The sequence below is a fragment of the Peromyscus leucopus genome, chromosome 20, assembly GCF_004664715.2.
Source record: "Peromyscus leucopus breed LL Stock chromosome 20, UCI_PerLeu_2.1, whole genome shotgun sequence".
In the NCBI taxonomy this organism is placed as follows: domain Eukaryota; kingdom Metazoa; phylum Chordata; class Mammalia; order Rodentia; family Cricetidae; genus Peromyscus; species Peromyscus leucopus.
In genome coordinates this window covers 24,201,214-24,221,162 of record NC_051080.1, presented here as the reverse complement: position 1 = coordinate 24,221,162, position 19,949 = coordinate 24,201,214, and the positions used below count along the sequence as shown (strand labels likewise).

General features: G+C 48.0%; 2 protein-coding genes across 3 annotated transcripts in view; one reads left to right on the top strand and one right to left on the bottom strand.

Moving 5' to 3' along the window:
- Positions 1 to 19,949, bottom strand: part of Tg (thyroglobulin) — a 186,998-nt gene that overhangs the window by 30,089 nt on the left and 136,960 nt on the right. The window lies entirely within an intron of this gene.
- Positions 1 to 19,949, top strand: part of Sla (Src like adaptor) — a 50,639-nt gene that overhangs the window by 10,044 nt on the left and 20,646 nt on the right. Inside the window, exons 2-3 of one of the 2 annotated variants that reach the window (XM_028876009.2) lie at positions 8,195 to 8,469; positions 18,467 to 18,564. In XM_028876009.2, coding sequence (XP_028731842.1) covers positions 18,504 to 18,564 — 61 coding nt within the window. In that variant the 5' untranslated portion in view covers positions 8,195 to 8,469; positions 18,467 to 18,503. Of the gene's footprint in view, positions 1 to 8,194; positions 8,470 to 18,074; positions 18,565 to 19,949 lie in introns of those variants that run through there. The other variant, XM_028876006.2, reaches the window with a different exon arrangement.

Sequence of the window (19,949 nt, the reverse complement as noted above, 5' to 3'; positions counted from 1 at the left end):
GAGGAACACAGATTACTTATTTTGATGCTCTTCTGTATATGCCCCCACTTCATCCCTAACATTTCCGTAGACTCAGGAAGAGTCTCAAAGAGGTTTTGTAGCTTGCTGGTACCTAGTAGAAGAGGCTGAGATCCAAGTCTTCTGATTCCAGTGTACTTTTCAATGACAACACACTGCCCAGTAGATGGCAGAATCCGGGTAAGATTCATAGCCAGTCTGTTCTGACTTTTCATCCCTATTACCTGGCCCGGGTGACTGGATTGTATTCAACTCTGCCAGTTCCTAGAGCCCTCTATCCACGCATAATGAGCCAGTTGTGGACTTTCATCAGCTCCTTACAGTTTCAAGAACAGCCTCATGGTCCCCTTGAATTGCCATTGCAGTTGCAAATAGAAAAGCATTTAGATCATATTTAAAAGCTGATTCCACACTATAGTTTGATCCTTGCCTTGGGGACATCAGTCACCAGCACTTGTCACAGGAGCAAATCAACAAGTACACGGTATGTTAAGGCACTGAAGGACAATTCACAGGGAAACGAGTGGTGAGATGGAACAAAAAACCCAGGGGAGAAGGGTCTGGGTGAGAGGACAGGCTCCAACAACAGACCTCACGGACCCAGTGTCCCCTTCCTGGACGCTACATTGGAAGTAGACAGGACTAGTCTGGGCTTTGCCCCTCTGCAATGGGATGTCCACCTATCATGTCTTCTCCACATCTCAAAGACTTGACTAAACACTTTTTGTCACTTGTCACATCTGCCATGTTTAATAGGCTCCACCACTGTCAGAAACCATTTAAGTGCATGGTAGTTAAAAATGACTGACTTCCCAGAACAAGTTGTCACACTTGGAAAGTGCCACTTTAATGATAGGTGAGGTGGAGCTTGCACTCTGTTGAAAAAGGGACTTAAGGTACAGTCCCAGAGCCTGTCCCTACTAAAGAGTACTTCCTCCGCATACACGGGCCTGCACTGCCTTCACAGCTGACTTCAGAATCAGGAGTTGCAAAGGGTCCTTCCTGCTTCTCTCTGTCACTCATTCCTGAGTCCATCCATCCAGGAGGTCCAGCAGTCCCTGGGACTATGGAGAGAAAGTGACAGCTGGGTCTATGGGTGGCAGGGGCAGGGCTGAGCTGCAATTTAACACTTTCTGTCATTGTTGGCTTTGTAATACTTTTCTAGGAAGGCCTAGATACATGTCATCCATGGGTGGTTTTGTAGGAGACATACATTTTCTTAGCATTGTAGTTGGAATTTGAGATCTGGTTGTCCATCTCTTGACTAGAAAACCATGACTCAAGACTGAAGACCTTACCTGCCCTAGAAAGCATATGTGTGCAGGATAGTTCAATGGGACAGTAGACCTTGGAAATATAGAAGAACAAGCTGGGAGTCTCTTGGGACAGTCTACAACAGTGATGACCTGTCCAAGAGACTGGAGGTGACTCTGGACAGAAGGCAAGAGCTAACTAGCTTGGGTGGAGGCACTATACTGCTCTAACAGGGGTTTCTACATTCTACAGGAGAAGGAATGAATTTGAGAGAGACTATCTCTTCATTCCCAAGGGCTAACTGTCTGCTGACTCATTGAATTGCAGCCTGTGGCTCTAGCTTCCGGTGCCTGTTTGGAACCTCCTGTCCCCATAGTTTGTGTCTACAGATGGGTTTGGCACTTCCCTGGCAGAGCCCACTTCCTCATCTCATGGTCTGAGCCCAGCCACCACCAGGATGAGGACACTGAGAGCCTCTGAGCTCTCCACTGAAGCAGCTCCTTACATCAAGTGCTACCTTGGGTCCTCCCAGAGTCTCTTGCTAAGGTTATGATGTATTTCTACAAGAAGAACATGCACACTTCTGCACCTCCACATTGGCTCCATCCTTAGAGTCTATTTCCTATCATGCCCTTCAAATCTGTCAGATGAAAGCAAGCATAAATTATTGTTATTTTGAAGAGATGTAGCAAGATTAGTTGGAAAATGGACTTTCAGGTTGGGGCCTCTTGCAAAATTCTACTCCGTACAGCACTTAGCTTCTTTCTTTAGGTAATAGTTTCCTCATCTGTAAAGTGGGTATGTAGCAATGTCACAGAAGAGGCACGGAGAGCATGGGATATCAGGTCATCAGCCCAAGTTCAAGTCCAGCACTCACTGATCAGCTAGACAACCTAAGGAAAGCTACTTGAAGTGCCCCAGCTTCAGTTTTCTTGGATTTCAAGTAAGGATGAGAACAATGCCTTCCTTATAAATTTGTTAGTAGGCATTTTTGAGGCAGCATGAAAGGGCTTATGTGTGTCAAGTTTCTAGTAAATAGTGCCAACGTTGCCAGATAATCTAAGCAATGTTTTATAGAGTTCTCATGAGATCAAATGAAATCACAAATATGAAAAGACGGGGTATCCCATAAAATACTTTCCATATAAATGTCCACTAAACTTATTGATATACAAACTAGAATTTTAAAGCGGTGGAATAGTCTCTAGTCCAGTGGTTCTCAAACTGTGAGTTGCGACTCCCTGTGGGGTTGAACAGCCTTTCACAGGGGTCACCTAAGACCATCGGAAAACACAGATATTGACATTGCAGATGACAACAGTAGCAAAATTACAGTTATGAAGTAGCAATGAAAATAATTTTATGTTTGAGGGGGTCACCACAACATGAAGAACTGTATTAAAAGGTCACAGCGTTGGAAAGGTTGAGAACCACTGCTCTAGCGTAATGGAGGCATTTAGGACTGGAGTTTTCATCTCAGTCGAGGCTATTTCCACAGCCTCCCACAGCTGGTGCGATTAGTCATGGATCACTGCATGCTGAGCTGACCCTGACTGATGATTTTACACCCATCCAGTTGACGGTAACTGGGTGGCAGCGACTTACATGACATCAAGGCCAACTTTGAGCTTGCTCTTCTTCTGACAATAGAATCTTGTCATGAGGAAGTGGAACATGAAAGACCCGTGAAGGATCATGGGAGAGCATGAGGTGGGGTTTCAAAAAACACCTTCTGTGCCGTTCAGAGCACCCAGAGGTGGCTGGCCAGTTACTTTGGGGTGGCTGCTCATGAGGTGAGGGTGCTGCTGCAGAGTGGCAGACAAGGTTGGGACAGAGGCCGGAAGCTGAGCACAGTGGCTTTATCACCAGCCAGGCAGCCAGCTGTTTCCAGATCCCAGTACAGGTCTTTGCGGCTGCTTGGAGTGGCTCCATTATGGGGCTAATTCCAGCAGCTTCGGCACAAAGATGCTCCAGGGAATCCAAGTCAGCACGACATGATTAAGGCCTCGAGATCTTTGGAGACCTGGGGGAAGGCAGCTTCTCTTCACTTTTCTCTCTCTAAAACTATCTCCCTCAGTCCCCCCCCCCATGCCTCCCTGTGAGCATCGGCTTGCTCTGGCCACACAGGGCACGGAAGCTGTGCCACACTGACTGCATGCACATGTCCCAGGCCTGCAGAGACAGAGACTGGTCTTGTGAGAAACCCTGGAAAAATGCCTTCTGTGGGGCCCAGCAACCCTCAGCACTCCCCCACCCTGAATGCCCGTCTCATGGGAAGGCATTGTAATAGCTTTGTTCTTAAGCAGAGCTCAGAGGATCTCGGGGCCTTCCCTGAAGACATAGGGATGGGTGAAATGTAAGATTTCAGAAAAAAAAAAAAATTCAAGACTCCTGTTTAGAAACAATCCATTTCCTCCTTGGTGTTTTCATCTCCTGAATGGGATACCCAAAGGTAACCACCGAAGCACTGAATGAAAATTCTAGAGTATATATTTATCAGTATCTTTTAAGAAATGTCCCTCTTTCCAGTTTCCATGTGTATAGGTACATATTAGCCAAGTTACCTATGGAAACAGTCTGTGACTGACTGACTACCGTGAGAGATCACTCCCAGGTTTTTGCTGTGGGTGCATGATCCAAAGTTAAGGCGTGACTCATCAAACAGTAAGGGGATACTGGAGAAAAGAGGGGAGCTAGGGGGACACCCCCACCTAAGGGTTCTGCTCTGTTGATGGTAGCAGGCAGGTCAGCGAACCACTTGACCCCGGACAGGTAGAGATTACTCTCACAATTGTTGAACTGCAGACAGACACCATCAGGCCTGCCATCCTTCACCCTGTCTAATGCCCCATGGCATGATCCATGAGGCCCTGATGAGTAGCTGTGAAAGGCCCAGGACAATAGGAACAGAAACAGTGTGGGAGGAAGACAGTGATGGGCTTACTTATTAGCCTGCTCCAGTAGATTTGAGAGGGATAGAGAATGAGTAAAAGAGGCAAGATGACTGCCAGTGACCAGGACTGACGTCACCACCAACTTCAGACAAGACAGAACTGAAGTCATCCCACAAGAAAAAGGAATCGAGAAAGAGGTACAGGGAACACATTCCATGAGCCTGTCAAGTGTCTAGCTGTGCCAAATTCTCCCACTTTTGATGATCCCCTGAACACCAGACCTCGGTCAATGTCAGTCACCGAAGCCTTGCCAGATGCTTCTTTTAGGGTTCCTGTGCACCAGAAACCCCACCACGCTGCCCTGTTCTGGTTTACTCCTGTCCCCTGTTCTACTCAAGGTTAGCCCCAAGAGTGTGGAGCAAGCGCCAGCCTTGTCTCCCCATACATAGCTCTGCCTGGTGCTAAGCCACAGAGGCGCCATCACAATAATTTCAACAGATAAGCATCTGAGTTGGATCTAAGAAAGGTGGTGGCTTGCAAACGAGCACATCTGAAAGTTAGTAAATTACCCTTACAGGGCTGAGAACCACACAGGCTCTGGAGGCACAGAGTGGGTTTAGTGGAGCAAGGACAGAAAAGCAGCGTTCTAATGGGTCGGGGTACTTGTGCAACCCTCCTGAGCAGAGAAGGGCGTGGGGCAGAGCTTCTACTTCTTCCTTTTGCAGAGGAGCTGCAGGGCCAGGAGGCTTCCTGCAGAGACCGTGCCTGATGACACAGCCAGGTTCCACTGTAGTGGGTGAACTCAGGCCTCCCCACAGGCCACTTCTCTAAGTCTAATAGTCCCAAAGCAGGACTCTCACCTCCCGAGAAATGGTGCAGTCTCTCTGTCCCTACATGGGAAAGGCAGGGTAAAGTGAAATAAATACAAATGTTCCCACCACAGTCTCCTTTCCTCATTCATTTAGTGGATACTTGTGGGCCATCTCTTTGGCGCATGTACAGTGGCTCTATGTTACACTCACGGCCTTTGGTGCCCACATATAAGACTCATTTTGGTTTTTCCAAGAGTCCACCAAAAGGGGGGGGGGCTTTGATGATTTTATGTCACATTAGGAAATGTATGTACATTTCCCTATGGGTCTCCATGAGCAAGAAGTATTAGTATTAGGCTCTGTGAGAGACCTGGAAATCTGCACAAGGTCATACAGTCACTCTTTAGCTATCTGGACTCCATTTCTTGACATTGACTCCTATGTTGCGAAAACAACTCCCAGGGGTGTCCAAGAGGGAGTTTTCACTTCTGGTTGGGGGAGCTCTGAAATCTACAGGGACCAGATGAGCTCTGGGTAGTTCAGGGATGCCACATCTGCAGGAGGCAGGGTGTCCACACAGGCAGGAAAGGCATCTATGTGCTTTTGAACAGCTTAACCAAGTACATTGTTACCTGATTCTTTCTATATAAGGCATGCTTACTGGCTCCGAAGCTTGGCTTCCCCATCATCTATTCTTCTCACTATCTATGCAGAAAGAAAGAAAATAAAACCCAACCTCCCCAAACTTGGGATCTGCTGATAACCCCACACCCCTGACATGCAATGTCCAACTGCCTTACAATGTATCTCTTCCTGAGCCTGCAGCCTCCAGGAGAACCAAAGCTGGAGAGATGAGCTTTGAGTTGCTCCAGTTAGTCTGCCGGCTCCACTTGGGGACTGTGGCAGCTGACTCCTGACAGGACATCTTGTCACCAGTAGCACAGGCAGAAACCACACTGTCCCACTTCATTGAGTGATCCTTGGCTCACTCATGGCTGACAGTCTGGGGTCCCCCCATGGCTGTTTATCTGGGCACTGCTAGCTAATTAATTTGCAAAGCCCTCTGGAAATCTGACACAGATGGTCCTGAGTGCCTTTGTGGACTCCTCAGTTGTGACCTCTTGAGAGGAGGTATCGTTTGCCAGCACAGCTCAGCCTGGCTGACTCCACACTTAGTTTGAGGCTGCTGGAAGGCTATCTCCTGTCTTTGCTTTTGTGCTGACTCCATGCATTAATGACCTTGAATGAAAACCCCACGGTAAAGACGAAATCCAGCCTCATCCTGCAGTGCGTTGCAGAACTGGCCCCAGGACTCTTCTGGGTTCTTCTCCAGGTTCCCTCCCTACTTACTTCCACTTTTCTGTAGAAGCACTTTCTTCTCTGTGAACCCCTCACTCTAGTTTGTCCTGGGTTTATCGAACCCCTGGGGTAATAATCCAGTGACCCTGACATATACCTTGTCCCCAACCACCACCACCACCACCATCACCTGTGGACACTGTCCAGTGCCCACTGTGTCTCCTTTAGAGCTGCCCTGTAATTGTGAGCTGCTCTCTAGGTCTCCGATGGCTTTAATAAGGGGAGCTCTGGGAAGGCAGGACTTCCATGCATTCAACATCATGGCTGAATCCTAGTGACTGGATGGAGCTCTGATCATCCACTGTAACCAAACCGACGCCAGCAACAGGAATGCACTCATTCAAGCCTGAGGGTTTCTGCATACATGCTAAAGAGTTGTCACCTCACCCCTGCCTTCTGAGTGTCCCCCTCCCTCCAAAACTCTGTCACTCCTCAGTGTGCATGTGGGGGAAAGCCCGCTTCAGCTGATTCCACTTGCTTGCTCTTCCCCACTCTAGGCCACTTCCACCAAGTTCTTTTACACCATCTGCTTGCACCCTCCCAGCATGCTCTGCCCGGAGCTGGCTTCTCACAAGCCAGCTGAGTCTGTCTAGTACACAGCACTGCTAAATTTAGATGCTGCCCCACTGTTTGTCATTTATCTTTGCAAAGGACACCCAGTGAGGTTTCTAAATGACTGTCTTGAGTTTCTACATTGGCCTCGCTGGGTGGGGTCCTTGGGTCATAGGCCTCAGACTCTACTCTGGCTCTGTAGGGACTAGCTGGGGACTGAGGGATAGCATTGAATTCTCTGAGGAGTTTTCTACTTTGGGAATGGGAACGGCAGAGAGCGGCTTGTAGGAAGGTCCTCCTGGCACTGCCATCGGCCATTTTCTGATCAGAAGTAGGCTTCCCTCCCACCTACCGGCATGCCCATAGGTTTCCTTGCTGCAGACTCACACACTATCAACCTATATATAGTGCACATATAACAACATATTATTTAAAGACACATGCATATTCTAATTCCAAACCATGGGAAAAATTGAAAGAGTGGAATGCACACACATCCACTGTCATTGGCATCCTCATGGAAGTTCTGTCACTCCACCTCTCCTCTCCCTGCTCCCTTGAGTGTATTTGTTTTAGTGAACTGTTTCAGAACGATACTTTCCACCATGTATGTCAGCACACATGTGTTGCCCAGGAACTAGACCCTTCTTCCACAAGACTGTCCCTTATCACGGTGTCCTAGAGCACTGAAGTGTGTGGATGTCCCATCCATTTCACAGATGAGAACATGGAAGCCTCCAGTGGTTAAAATGACTTGCTCAGGGCAACACAGCTGCTTCCCGTTCTTTCTCCTTGAATCTGGGATCCCTCACGGATCACACCTTGCTCCAACCTACCATCACTCCCTTCTCTGTGTTAAGCTCTATCGCAAGAGACTTTTAATTTCCCCTGGCAGTACCACGGCAGGGGTGGGTTTTGTGCCCAGGGATGCTGCTGGGCAGTTCTGCTGTGCATAGGAGCAGTTGTCCACTGTCTTAGGTCTCTGGCCACTGAAGCTAGCCTATGGCAGACCTTCAGCTTCAGGGGTTGCTCTGGGCCCTTTCTGCAGTGATGCAAGAGAGCCGTGAAAATGAAAGAAACTCTGGGAAGAAAAGCTGCCGTGAGCTATCCCCAGCCTCCTTGGGCCCAGTGAGCTCTGGGGACATACACAGGCAAATTCACAGCCCCATCTGCCTTTTAATTAGAAAGAGAGAGGGAAAAAGTGAGTTCCTGTAAGCCCCGGCCATTTACAATCAAGCTGCCTATATTCTCGAGTGCTTTGTAAAGGAATTAATAAGGCCCTTCTCTTCCCCATCGTCCTTGCAGAGAGAAGTCTGCTCTGTGGGTTAGTGAAAACAGGAACCTGCCCTCCTGCCAGCCCCGCGCCTCTGCCTTCCTTGTTTCAGCAGAGGAAGTGCTCAGCTCTTCAGCAACCACAACTCTGGAGCTCGCTTGATAACATGGGCTACGCCGGTGCTCCCTTTCAAGCCGGTGTGGCCCACTCAGCCTGGAGCAGCAGCAGCTGATGGAGAGCTGGTGACCCCACGCCTGGTGGCCCTCTGCTGCCAACTCCCGGGAGAGGCCATGCTCCTCATCTGAAGGTATTTAGGGAACCTTGGCGGGGACAGGGAGGGGAGAGATGTTAGGAGCCCTCTGAAGTACAGCTGTTAGGGCTGTGCTTCTGGGAGCCAGAGAAGGACCCCTGAATCTGAGCCGGGAAAGGTACTGGTGAAGTCCTGCCTCCTAGTCCTGTGACTGCTCAGAGGATGCTGAACAGCTAGATATGAAGGAAGGAGTGCTGTGGCAGGCAGGTCAGCAGCCCATTTTCCTGCCAGGGGACTGACTGTCTGACTCAAGAAACAGCTAGAAGGTGACAGCGGTGTTGTCTTGAGCAAGTCACCATGGGCAAGCCATTTAAACCACTTATAGACCTCCAGGTTCTCATCTATGGAATGGAAATAGTGTTGCCTGGATCACACAGAGGTTGGTGGTGGGATGAATGGATGTAGCATACAGAGAGTGCCCGTGGGAGGTCCAGATACAGGGTAGGTACTCAGTGAAGGCTTTCAGCCAGCCATTGTGACCAAAGGTACAGAGGACCTTGAATGACAGTAGTAGTGCCATGTGGAGGCTGGCAGTTAGAATCTTCCTGGGGAAAGTGGCACAGATAATTGACAATTATCTAAGTAGGAAGTAGGCAGATGGGAGAGGAAGAGCCAAAGAGAGGGCCAACATGAAATGCATATAAATTTTGAAGTCACGAAATGTTATAAATGAAAGAAATGTGGGAAACTCAATTTCCTAAGAAATGTGGCATACTGCTGCATGTTAAGCGGGTGCCTGCATGTTGAGAGAAACTGGTGTCAGAGAAAAATCTGGGCTGAAGCCTCAGAGTGACCTGTGTGGGTGGCTCTGCACAGGACTACATATGGGCTGAAGTCTCAGAGTGGCCTGCCTGGGGCTGTATATGGGACATCAGCAGATGTTTGCTATGCAAAATGACCATGGAAGATAAAATAATGAGTTACCTTCATTCAATGTTCAGAACATTGTAAGTCTACAGTTGTTAATTTGCTTGTGACTGGTGAAAAATTGAGGCTCGGAGAGTTTAACTGACTGAAGTCATCCAGCTGGCAGGGAAATCTAAGCAGCTAAGAGCTCTAAGTGCTTAGAGAGTGGGAAGGAAGAGCCTTGGTGAGTGTGACAGACTAAGGACAAAGGTCTTTGTTGACAGTGGTGCTTTAGTGTTAGGGGACATACATCCCATAGTTTGCAGATTGTTGTTCTAAGGTTTTCTAGAAGAACAGAGTTGCAAGTCTATTCAACTGAGCTGTGCTGGGGTGGGAGGGATGAGTGTTCTGGCAATTTCTGTTGTAAGTAGATAATTTCTAGTTAACGGATGCTATTCAAGATGCTTAAAACACTCTAGAAGGGTAATGATAACCTGTGGACAGACACACTGACATTCATTTAGATGTCAAACAGCTCTAGGATTGGAGTACTTAGAGAGGCATTCCAAGTCTGTCACCAAAGAACTGGGTGACTCTGGACAAATTCCTTTGCCTCTCTGAATGTCTGTGTATTTATTTATTTGTTTCTTTCTTTGTTTCTTTGTTTGTTTGTTTCTTTGTTTGTTTGTTTCTCTCTTTCTTTCTTTTTCTTTCTTTCTTATCAGAAGAAGCCTAACTTCTGTGGTGTTTGTAAGAAGTGCATGTTATGCATGAAATGCAGGAGATGCTAAGTTCCCAACCATGGCTCTTAACACTATTCCTGAGCCAGGAGAAGTCTACCTAATTCCACAGGCATTAATAACAGAAAATTGCTAGCAGTGTTAAGAACATCAGGGCCAAACTGAAAAGCCAAGATGTGGGACCCCTTCTCTCTTTTCTGAAGACAGATCTCTGCTATTGCTCCACTGGGCAGAATGAAACCTCATTAGTGGGTGCCCGTCTCAGCAAACTGATTCTGTTCCTAACAAAGAAAAATCTCTTTCTCTCTGGGCTGTGGAAGCTGAGGATGACAGAGCATCCTTAAACTTAGAAATGACTTTTTCCCCTGATATCCTTCATCTATCTCCTCTGTTCATAGAGATGGCTGAGTGGTAATGTCTTATCTCCTATTAAGCAAAACTTATTTACCACAGCTCTGCCATGGGCTTGGACTGAAGAGTCTCATTAAGAATCCTCAGCAAATCAGATCAAACCATTTGTTAGGTACTTGAGGAATGAACATGGGAGTACCTCTAGTTATGTGTCTGTCTGTCCATCCATTCATAATCTACCAACCCACTCACCCATTCATCCATCACATCTATCCACCTACCCACCTAGCCACCCATCCATCTATCAACCCACCCCTCAACTCATCTGTCCACCCACTTACTCAATCAACCATCCATCCATCCACCCATCCATCTATCCACTCACCCATACTTCCATCTATACATCTGTTCTTTCAGTACATACACACTGGAGTCATACATGTGACTGGCCTCCTTCCTCTCTCAATCTACCCAAGCTTCTGAAAAGGAATTAAGTACATCATGTCCTAACCACTTCCTCCCATCCCAGAGCGATTCAGGAAGGAGCACGTTTGACTACAGTAACTCCAGCTACAGCTATACACGGTGCCTCAAGAACACTGTGCCTTACTTTTCTTGTCAAATCGAGCTTTGTGGAGTCTCTAATCTCTTGGCAGAACACAACCTGGGGTCATGCGGATAACATGTTCATTCATTGCACCTAATTATTGTGCACATATTAGGCACCAGATGCATGCATGATCATGCTTTTATTTTCCATTGAGAGTACTTGTATCTATCCTTAGAAAGTTGCCCTGGGGTGACATGGCTTTATGCCACACTCTGCCATTTCCTAATGCTCAAGGGTATCAGAGGTAGCAGCCAGCTCTGGAGGCAGAGGTCTGGGTTCACATCCTGCCTCTACTACTGCTGAGTAATTTCTCTGGCCTCTGTTTACTGAGCAATGCCCTAAGTCTGAGCAGAATATCACATGCTACATGGAGTTGTGGAGGTCCAGGAAGGTGGTATTTTGCATATAAGACATCAGAAGTCCTCAACATATGTCCACCCATACCCAGGACCTTGTTGAGGATTAGGTCTCTGAGACTCATGAGCCCCAGCCTGTGATGAGCATGGGATGTTCTCCATCTGGTCTGCCTACTTTTGATGAAGCAGCAGATGGCTGCCCAAGGAAGGATAGTAGCTTGCCCAGCACCCACTCTAGCTGGCCCACTGTGGGTGCTAAAGATGTGTGGAAAGGAAATGTAATGTGTGGAAAGTAAAATGTAGGGAAATTGATCTAACTTGTCTTCATTTCAGGATTGCAGTCACCCTCCACATGATTTCACAACAGAATCAACAACACCTGAGTACAAGCACCTCTAGCTAGGCACTGTGCAGTAGGATGGGCTTGCCAATGGTCAGACATGATAGACTCAGTCAGCCACAGGCCTCTGTATCTTCTGCAGGGTCTCTCAAGCAAGCCCAGCTCACAAAGCACCTGCAGTTAGTAGGACATGCTCTTTTGCTGGGATCAACCTGACAGAAGGAGTTAGAGTTGGGAGTGAGAAAAAGTAAGCACTAAAATTGAGTCTTCCCTGAATGAGCTGTGTGGTCTTAAGCAAGTAGCTTAAGCTCTCTGCGACTCAGGTTCCTCCTTTGTAAGTTGAGCTCTCTGGGTATCAAATGAGTCAGAGAATGTTAAGCATAATGGGGGCTTTCCACACAGTGGCTGTCTCCTTTTCTTTGAAAACTAAGGAGGATGTTTGCAGGTGGGAGGGATTCCTCACAGACTGATAGGAGGAAGATTCATTGATTTTTTTTTTTTGGTGGGAATGTAAACTGTCTAGTCAATGTGGAAATCAATATGAAGCTTCCTCAAAAAACTAAAAGCAGAACTACAACAGGACTCAGTTCTACCACTCCTGAGTGTGGGCCCAAGGCCTCCATGTCAGCAAACAACACAGAGACCTGTATATCTGTGTTTACTGCAGGAGTATTCACAATGGCCAAGATAAGGAACCAGCCTAGACATCCATCAACATGGGTATGAAGAACCTGGGCTTCTCCATCCATCCATCCATCCATCCATCCATCCATCCATCCATCCATCCATAGTCAATGGTTTTAGTCAGCTATAAAGAAGACTGACATTAGGCTCTTTTCAGGAAAATAGAACTGGAGATCAGCATATCAAGCAAAATAAATCAGACTCAGAAAGACAAATATTATACTTTCTCCCTTATATTGAACCTAGATATCTCTCTCTCTCTCTCTCTCTCTCTCTCTCTCTCTCTCTCTCTCTCTTTCACACACACACACACACACACACACACACACACAACACACACTCACACATGTACACCCATACATATATGCAGGCCATGAAAGACAGAAGGGACAATAATCGGGAAAAGGAAGGAAGGGACTGAGTCAAAGTACATGCCATACTTCAATGGATGCCATGTGAACCAATCTCATGGTATAATAAGTATACTCTTTGTCACTTTATAGGCTGTTGGTTTCAGCTTTCCAGAGCCAGCTAGTATTGCCAGGAGGCCCACTGGGCCTACACACTCAGAGATGTAAAGCAGGAAGCCAGTACTAGGTCACAGCATGACACTTTGCACCACAGAAGTTGTCAGACACTCCAAACTGGAGGCTTTCTCAGCACGGATTGTTAAGTGATGACCAGGCCACTGCAAATGGCTGTCTGGTGCACTGTGGCTGTTGTCTTATCTACTTCTGATCTCCTTGAGGACTGTGCTCTGGGTCTGAGGGAAGAAACAACCGAGCAATGGACAGTCATGACGCAACGCTCGGCCAACTGCTTAGCGTCAGAGTCCTCCTCATGGTAGTGCCCAGAGTGCCCCCTCAACTGTGACAATTGCCCTGGGCCTTGTGGGAGAGCAGTTGCCCAGGTCCTAGCCAAGCTGACTAATAGGGAAGGGACCATCATCTGAGCATGTTACATTGGGCAGAACTCAGATTTCTATCTTGCTGATAGGTTTGTGAGTAATGTTGGTGGTTCACGTGTATGAATGAAAAGCAAAAGGAACTCTTGCTGGGAAACATGACATCATGAAAAAAAAAATCACATCCTTGCTAGTTTGGGGGCCCGGATTCCTGTGCACATGTTAGCATCTCCCTGGAAGTCTCTCTCGCCTCCTTCTCCTAGAGTTGAACCTGCATTTCACAAGGCTGTATCTGAGATAAGAAGCAACTTGACTTGACTGCTTTGTATACTGAGCTCCCGGGGAAACTTCCTTCAAAATAGCACGTTCAAACCAACAGGTTTCAACCATCTTAGACCAGGCATGTCTAGTCCTTCCCACACTGTAAAGCAATGCTTCTGTCTATAAAATTCATGCTCATGCAATCAAGTTATTTTAAAAAAAAAAAAGGTTTCATAATGTTTTAGGTAAGTTTTTTGCCACATTCACAACTGTCCTTGGCCCCTTGCTGAGCATGGATGTGGGTTGACTTATCTGGGAGGACCCTAAGTCACTCTCCCAGCAGGCTTTTCACACTCCATCTGTGAGTCAGGTACAGGATGACTGCATCAGGAGGTACCTCAGCTGTGTAAGTTTCAACCTTACTTGGTACCCTAGGAGACAGAGACAGTAGCCCAGCCCTCCTCCTCTGTGTTGGAAACAGGAATAGGCAGCAGGACAGAGCAGTGGGCAAGGAATGGAGGTATCATAGGACAGGCTGCCTGGCAGCCTCCTACATCTGTTCAGGGAGAAACACCTGCTGATTAAAGCCAGGATGTGGTATGGTACCCAGGGAAATCCTGCCATGCTCTCAGTGGAGCCGGGCACTAAGCTTCCGGGGTGGCAGCTCTTATTTTCCCTGAAGCAAACTGTCAGACCCTAAGCATCACTGAACAAGTTTCAAGCAGACATGGAATCACAGAGGCCAGTCATGCCTTGGGGGCAGGGATGGGGTAGATGAGGCGATGTAGCCCAGAAAGGGAAAGTGATTGATTTGCTCTGCTGGCATGGTGAGTTAGTTAATGACTGGCACCACAAAGGACCAGCCATTGGTACGTTTTGGTTACTATTTACCAAACACACCCCTGCTTTACTTATGAATAGCAATTTAATTCCCCCGAACAACCCTAACAATTTCCATCTAAAGTTGGTATAAGAGAACAGAATGTAGAGACCCAGAAGAGGTGAAAAAAGTGCCTTGAGTATACACAGCCAGCAAGTGGGGAGCGGAGACATGAACTAATGCTAACTCCGCTCTGCAGACCCTCCTGTGGAGCTCTCTGAGTCTTGCCCAGCTTTGAGGCACAAAACCAATTCATGCACATAAGACATGTGTGGAGGCTACAGAGATGTGTGCCTCAGAAGCTCACACATTCACCTCTGATGTCACTCACACCCAGAGAGAGCCCTTGGAAACTCCTGGGGAAGTTTCACAGGCTGCTTTGATATAGTCAGTGCATGCATATGCTATTACATTTTTTTTTATGAAGTTGAGCACAGGGGTAAATGCCTGTGACCCCAGCACTTCAGAGGCTCAGGCAAAGGATCACGTGTTCTTGGCCAGCCTGAGGTATGTTGCAAGACCATAAATAGGTAATGAATGTATGATACCCTCAGCATGGTCACCAGTGTCCCTTCCATTCTGACCTCTGGTGCTACAGTTCTGAGTGCTGGCAAGCCTGGAATCATCTTCACACACACACACACACACACACACACACACACACACACACCCCGCCACCTTGAAACAGCAGCAAGCTTTCATGAACTTTTCTTCTGTCTCTTCTCCTTCCCATAGTGGATTTCCAAGCCTAGGCTTCCAGTCATGGCTGTGTTTTCTCCAATAGACCCCTTGGCCTTCCTGTCGCTTAGTTCCCCTTAAAGTTTATGATTGCCAAATTTGGTTGGATGATTTTGAAGAATCCCTTTGCTGTTTCTTCTTGGACCAGGAAGGAAGGATAGGAGGCCAGGGCAAGTCCCCAGAAGTGGGGAGAGTGTGGGATTTGGAGACAGGTTGACGTTCTTTTACCTCTGCATTACCTCTGCCTAGTTTTGAAATCTCAGATCACGGTTGGCTGGACAAGGTGTACAGTCAAGCACAGTCAGTTGTTGCATTGCGTAACTTTTTGCAGCATAGAGCAAAACTGATCTGCTTGGTGGCTGTTCATGTGTCACTGCTGTGGTTAGGGGTGACATGTTGCATGGACACTGAGGCTCCTGACTAGTAGTCTCTGGCTTCCAAACCTTAGAAGATGGCTACAGGAATGAGTTTTTAGCTGTCATGTTGTAGAAGAGATATCTTACTCCAAAGGGAGGAAGGCTGGCCTCTTAGGTTTTACAGTCATGCCTGCTGTGGCCAAGGCTTTTGTCCTATGTGTCCTCCAGGGTGGACCATGCTTTGCCCCTGGTTTAAGTTCCTGATGCTCTCTTTCTTTCTTTGATGTTCTGAAAACTGACACAGATAACCTTCCTTTCCACAGGCAGACATGGGTAGTAGGTGTGCCATGTAGGAAAGACACATGTCCTATTGTGGGATGTCACCAGAGTGGAAGGCTTGGGAGCTGTAGATCCCCGCAGTAATGGCACTGATGTAGACCCTCAGTGGAGGGGGCTGGAGCTGAGCAAGCAAAAGACCTGCAAGGGAGGGCTGCTGGACACACAGACACTCCCTTTGGCAGCTCCTCCCTCTGAACCACTCGGTGGGCAGACATGCACTGTCCAGTGTCATCTAGAGGACAGGCAACAGCATGATCACAGCAGAGGGAGGCTTTCTGAAGTCAAGAATGATGGAGTTTCTACACCAGGACCTGAGGCAGTTGGGCCAGCCCCTGACCTCCCTCTTAGGATAAAAAAAAAAAAAAAAAAAAGTAGCGTCTGCTCCCAGGGATGCTCGTGTGAAGGTAGCCTGGCACATGCCACTTACCTTCCCTGCATTCCCAAATAATATAAGGACAGAATTCGTACTCTCGCCAGTGGGATTTTGTAAAAAACGATGATGGCTCTTTTCTCTTATTAATAATCTTCCAAGAGCCACGGAGTCTTGATTGCTGGAATCAAGTGGGGTAAAAAGGCTCACTCTCCGGAGACAATCACTCTCCTATTCACCTCATTTTTCAGAAGTGGAAACTGAGGCTAAAGGCCACACAGAATAGCATTAGCTCCCGGACTCGGGGGAGAAGATGGTGACTAGTCACTGCAGTCCTTCCACCGGGACCCTGAGGAGGAGGCACTCCATGGAGAAGGGGAAGGAGGTCAGGAATAGGCGGGGCCAGTGGTAATTAACTCATCTCTCTTCTGCCCTTTTCTTCTCCTTCCTAGAAGCAATTAGTCTCTCGCACCTTCTCTCCACCTCTAGCCACTGTAGAAAACTGTCACAGATTAAATCAAATTGTTCAGTTATTTCCTCAGGGAGGCCCCAGCTCCCCTGCTTCTGGGCATTGCCACTCTGCTCAAATAAAAGCTTTTACGTGGTGAGTTAACCCCTTCCCGGAGGCGCCGTGAGGTGGTAAGCTATGCTATGGTGCTGTTGAGGTAACAGGACTCCTGGTGGCTCACAGGGATCTTCCGGCCTTTTGTCAGGAGAAGGCAAGAGAGGATAGCATGTCAGAACCTGGCAAGTGAGGTAAGAGCAGAAGGCCCAGGTCTAGGGAGGGCCAGCTCTGGGTTTGTCTCGCTGGTACGCACCTCGGCTTTCTTATATGAAAAAGATGCAAGATTCGAATGTTCCTTCCTTCCTTCCTCCTCTCCACCCTCCCTTTCTCTTCTCCTCCTCTCTCCCTCAATTGTTCCCTTTTACTACCTTGCTTCCTCTCTCCCTATCTCTTCCTCTGAATCTTAGAAACATAGGTTTCTCAAACAGCTCACAACCACTTGAGAAGAACTGGAAAGAGTTTGAATGATGCATATATGCTGTTGAGGTCCTTGGCACAGGGCTGAGTATGGGTCAGAAGCCTCAGAACTGTCCATTGCCCTGGCAGGGGATGTCCTTTTCATTCTCCTTGCTTCTTAATAGATGAGGGATTCCACCACCTGCTTCCCTTCCTCCAAAAGTAGGAAGTAGTGCAGACCTTTCTCTGCTTCCCCTCAGAGGCTTTGCTCTCAGAGCATGGCTCTGAGATTAGAAGCTTGGCAGTGGCCTGAAAGCCATGTACATTCAGTTGAAGTTGTACTTTGAATCTTGAATTGTCAACATGATGCTCACTAATCAGGCCATGTTGTGTGTTTCGCTGGTGTTGACTCACTTAGTTTTATGGCAACTACTCAAAGCTGCCCCAAAACCCCCAAGAGCAGGCAAGAACATGTTAACCGCTTGCCGGAGGTTATTGGTTCTCAAGCAAGTGACAGCACTGTAATCAGTGTGGGGCTCCAGGAGACCCCACTATGAGGCAACCGAGACACCTGCTGCTTTACCTGTATGTGACTTAGGATCAGTTATTTTCCCCCTTTGAGTGTGTTTTCTTAAGGACACAAGGCTTTGCCATGCTCGAAGCTATGGTAGAGGTGAATGTGTTCATCAGCATGGAAAGCATACACCAACCAAGTAAAGGGTATGGTCATGAAGCTGGCCTTTGCCACCCTTTGTTAACACAGGTGTGGAAAATCAAACAGTTAAGAAAGAATCAAACCAAAATCCCACCCCCAGCCTGGCCTGGCCCTGCCCCTTCAGGCTGTGAAGCGTTTCAGCTCCTAAGTGTGTTGTGCCTGAATTCCTGGGCTGTGAGAGCTGTTGGCTACAGTCTGTGAGCACAGCTTCTTCGGGGCTACCTAAAACACCGCTCAACTTCTCCAGCAACCCCTGCTCTGCGTGCGCAGCAATGGTGTAGAGGAATGGAAACTTTTGCCACCAACAGCACTTGCAAGCAACTTCCTTCTCTGTGGTTTTTCTCTGTCATCCCCTTGATAAAAGCATTTGAGCTGTGCCTCTGTAACCAACACTCATGAATCGCATCTTGACATAAAAAACAGCCGCCTTTCAAGAAGCAGGCTGCCTGAGAAATGATGCACCATGTGCTCTGAACTAGGTCACTCTCCACTCAGGGAACTCTGGGTGCGCTTCATTCTACGTGTGTGTCTCTCGTACTGCAGGCTTCCAGTACCTTCCACAGCCCCAGGAGAGAGAGAGATGGGAAACAGCATGAAATCTGCACCTCCACCTTTGGAGAGACCATTACCCAACCCTGATGGTAAGTCTGACTTCCCTGGAGAGTTATTTAACTTAGTCCTGCAGTAGAACCCCCCCCCCCGAAAGCCTGGACAATGGCAGACCATGGTTCTTGTTGAAACTGGGCAGTGGGTATCAGTGTTCCATTGTACCAGTCCCTCACTTTGTGGTTCAAATGTTCAATAATGAACATTTGAAAAGGTGGGGTGTTTGGCAGTTGGAAAGTGTTGTCATTTTGAGAGAGAACTCTGAGATCAGTGGACTCCATCCTTTTATTTTAAGATTGGTAAAACCGAGGCTCACAAAAGGAATGCAGGTCATATCATTAGCTGCCTACAGAGACCCAACCCAAACCATCTAATTCTGAAAGCTAAGCTTTTGGTCATCATGCTGGCCAGTCCATGATAAATCCTATACCCTCCCCCTGCCCAGGCACACAGCTAGTCTTTGGTGGGGAGGGTTCTGTGGTCACAGCTGCTTTACTAATCTAGATACTGTCTCCATGGTATCCTGCTGAAGATAAAGAAATCTCCTGTCTAGTGAAGACTGTGATAGACCAGAACTCTAGGGGAGAAGCCAGGGCTGTGGGTTAATCAAGGTGGCCAAGCTCAGCTATGTGTCAAGAAGCAAGGTTGAGCCAGACTGCCAGAGCTTCAAAGAGTCCTCCAACAACTGGGCACAGGGTGGAGGGGGCATAGGCGAGCAGAGGGAAGGCATCACCTGAGTTTCCAGGGGCAGCTCTGTGTCCTACCTAATGCCCGCAGTTTTCTTTTTGAAAAGTTTGAGTTGGGTCAGTGAGAAATGCTATGTGGAGGCCCTGTAGGGAGTCGGAAGGGAGAGAGCCAACAGGGTTTGCAAGGTGAGTCCAAGGATACCACAGGACACATCTTCCTCCCATCTCATATCCTCACACTCGATTTCAGGCCTCCTAGAAGAGATGATAGTGTCTCTCCTGGTGCCCTGTAGCATTGGACTGGGCAGAATTCATAAAGCTCAGACAACCACCCTGCATGCCGACCGAGGGCTTCACACAAAAGAGGTGCTGCCCTCTTGCAGGCTACTGTTCTTCCATGGCACCCGTGGGCTCTTAACAAAGGAGCTGCTTACCTTCTCCAAAGCAGAGCCAGGAAGCTGCCTCTACTATAGGCTCATGGTCCTTCCGTTGCTAGCTGTGAACAGGGGCACAGCGTGCCCCAGTACCCTTTCAAGTCAGATGCAGGGGGCACTCCGAGGGACTCTTGGTTTTCAACCCTAGCACTTCCCTTTCTAAAGGAGAAGACAGCAAGAATGGTCACAGGCCCGCCAAGATAAGGTGGACAGAGTGTGTGTCTTCCACCTCCCACACACAGTTCAGGATGGGCTGCCCCAGGCACTGGGGCCCAACTCGTCTCCTTCCTACCCTCCCTG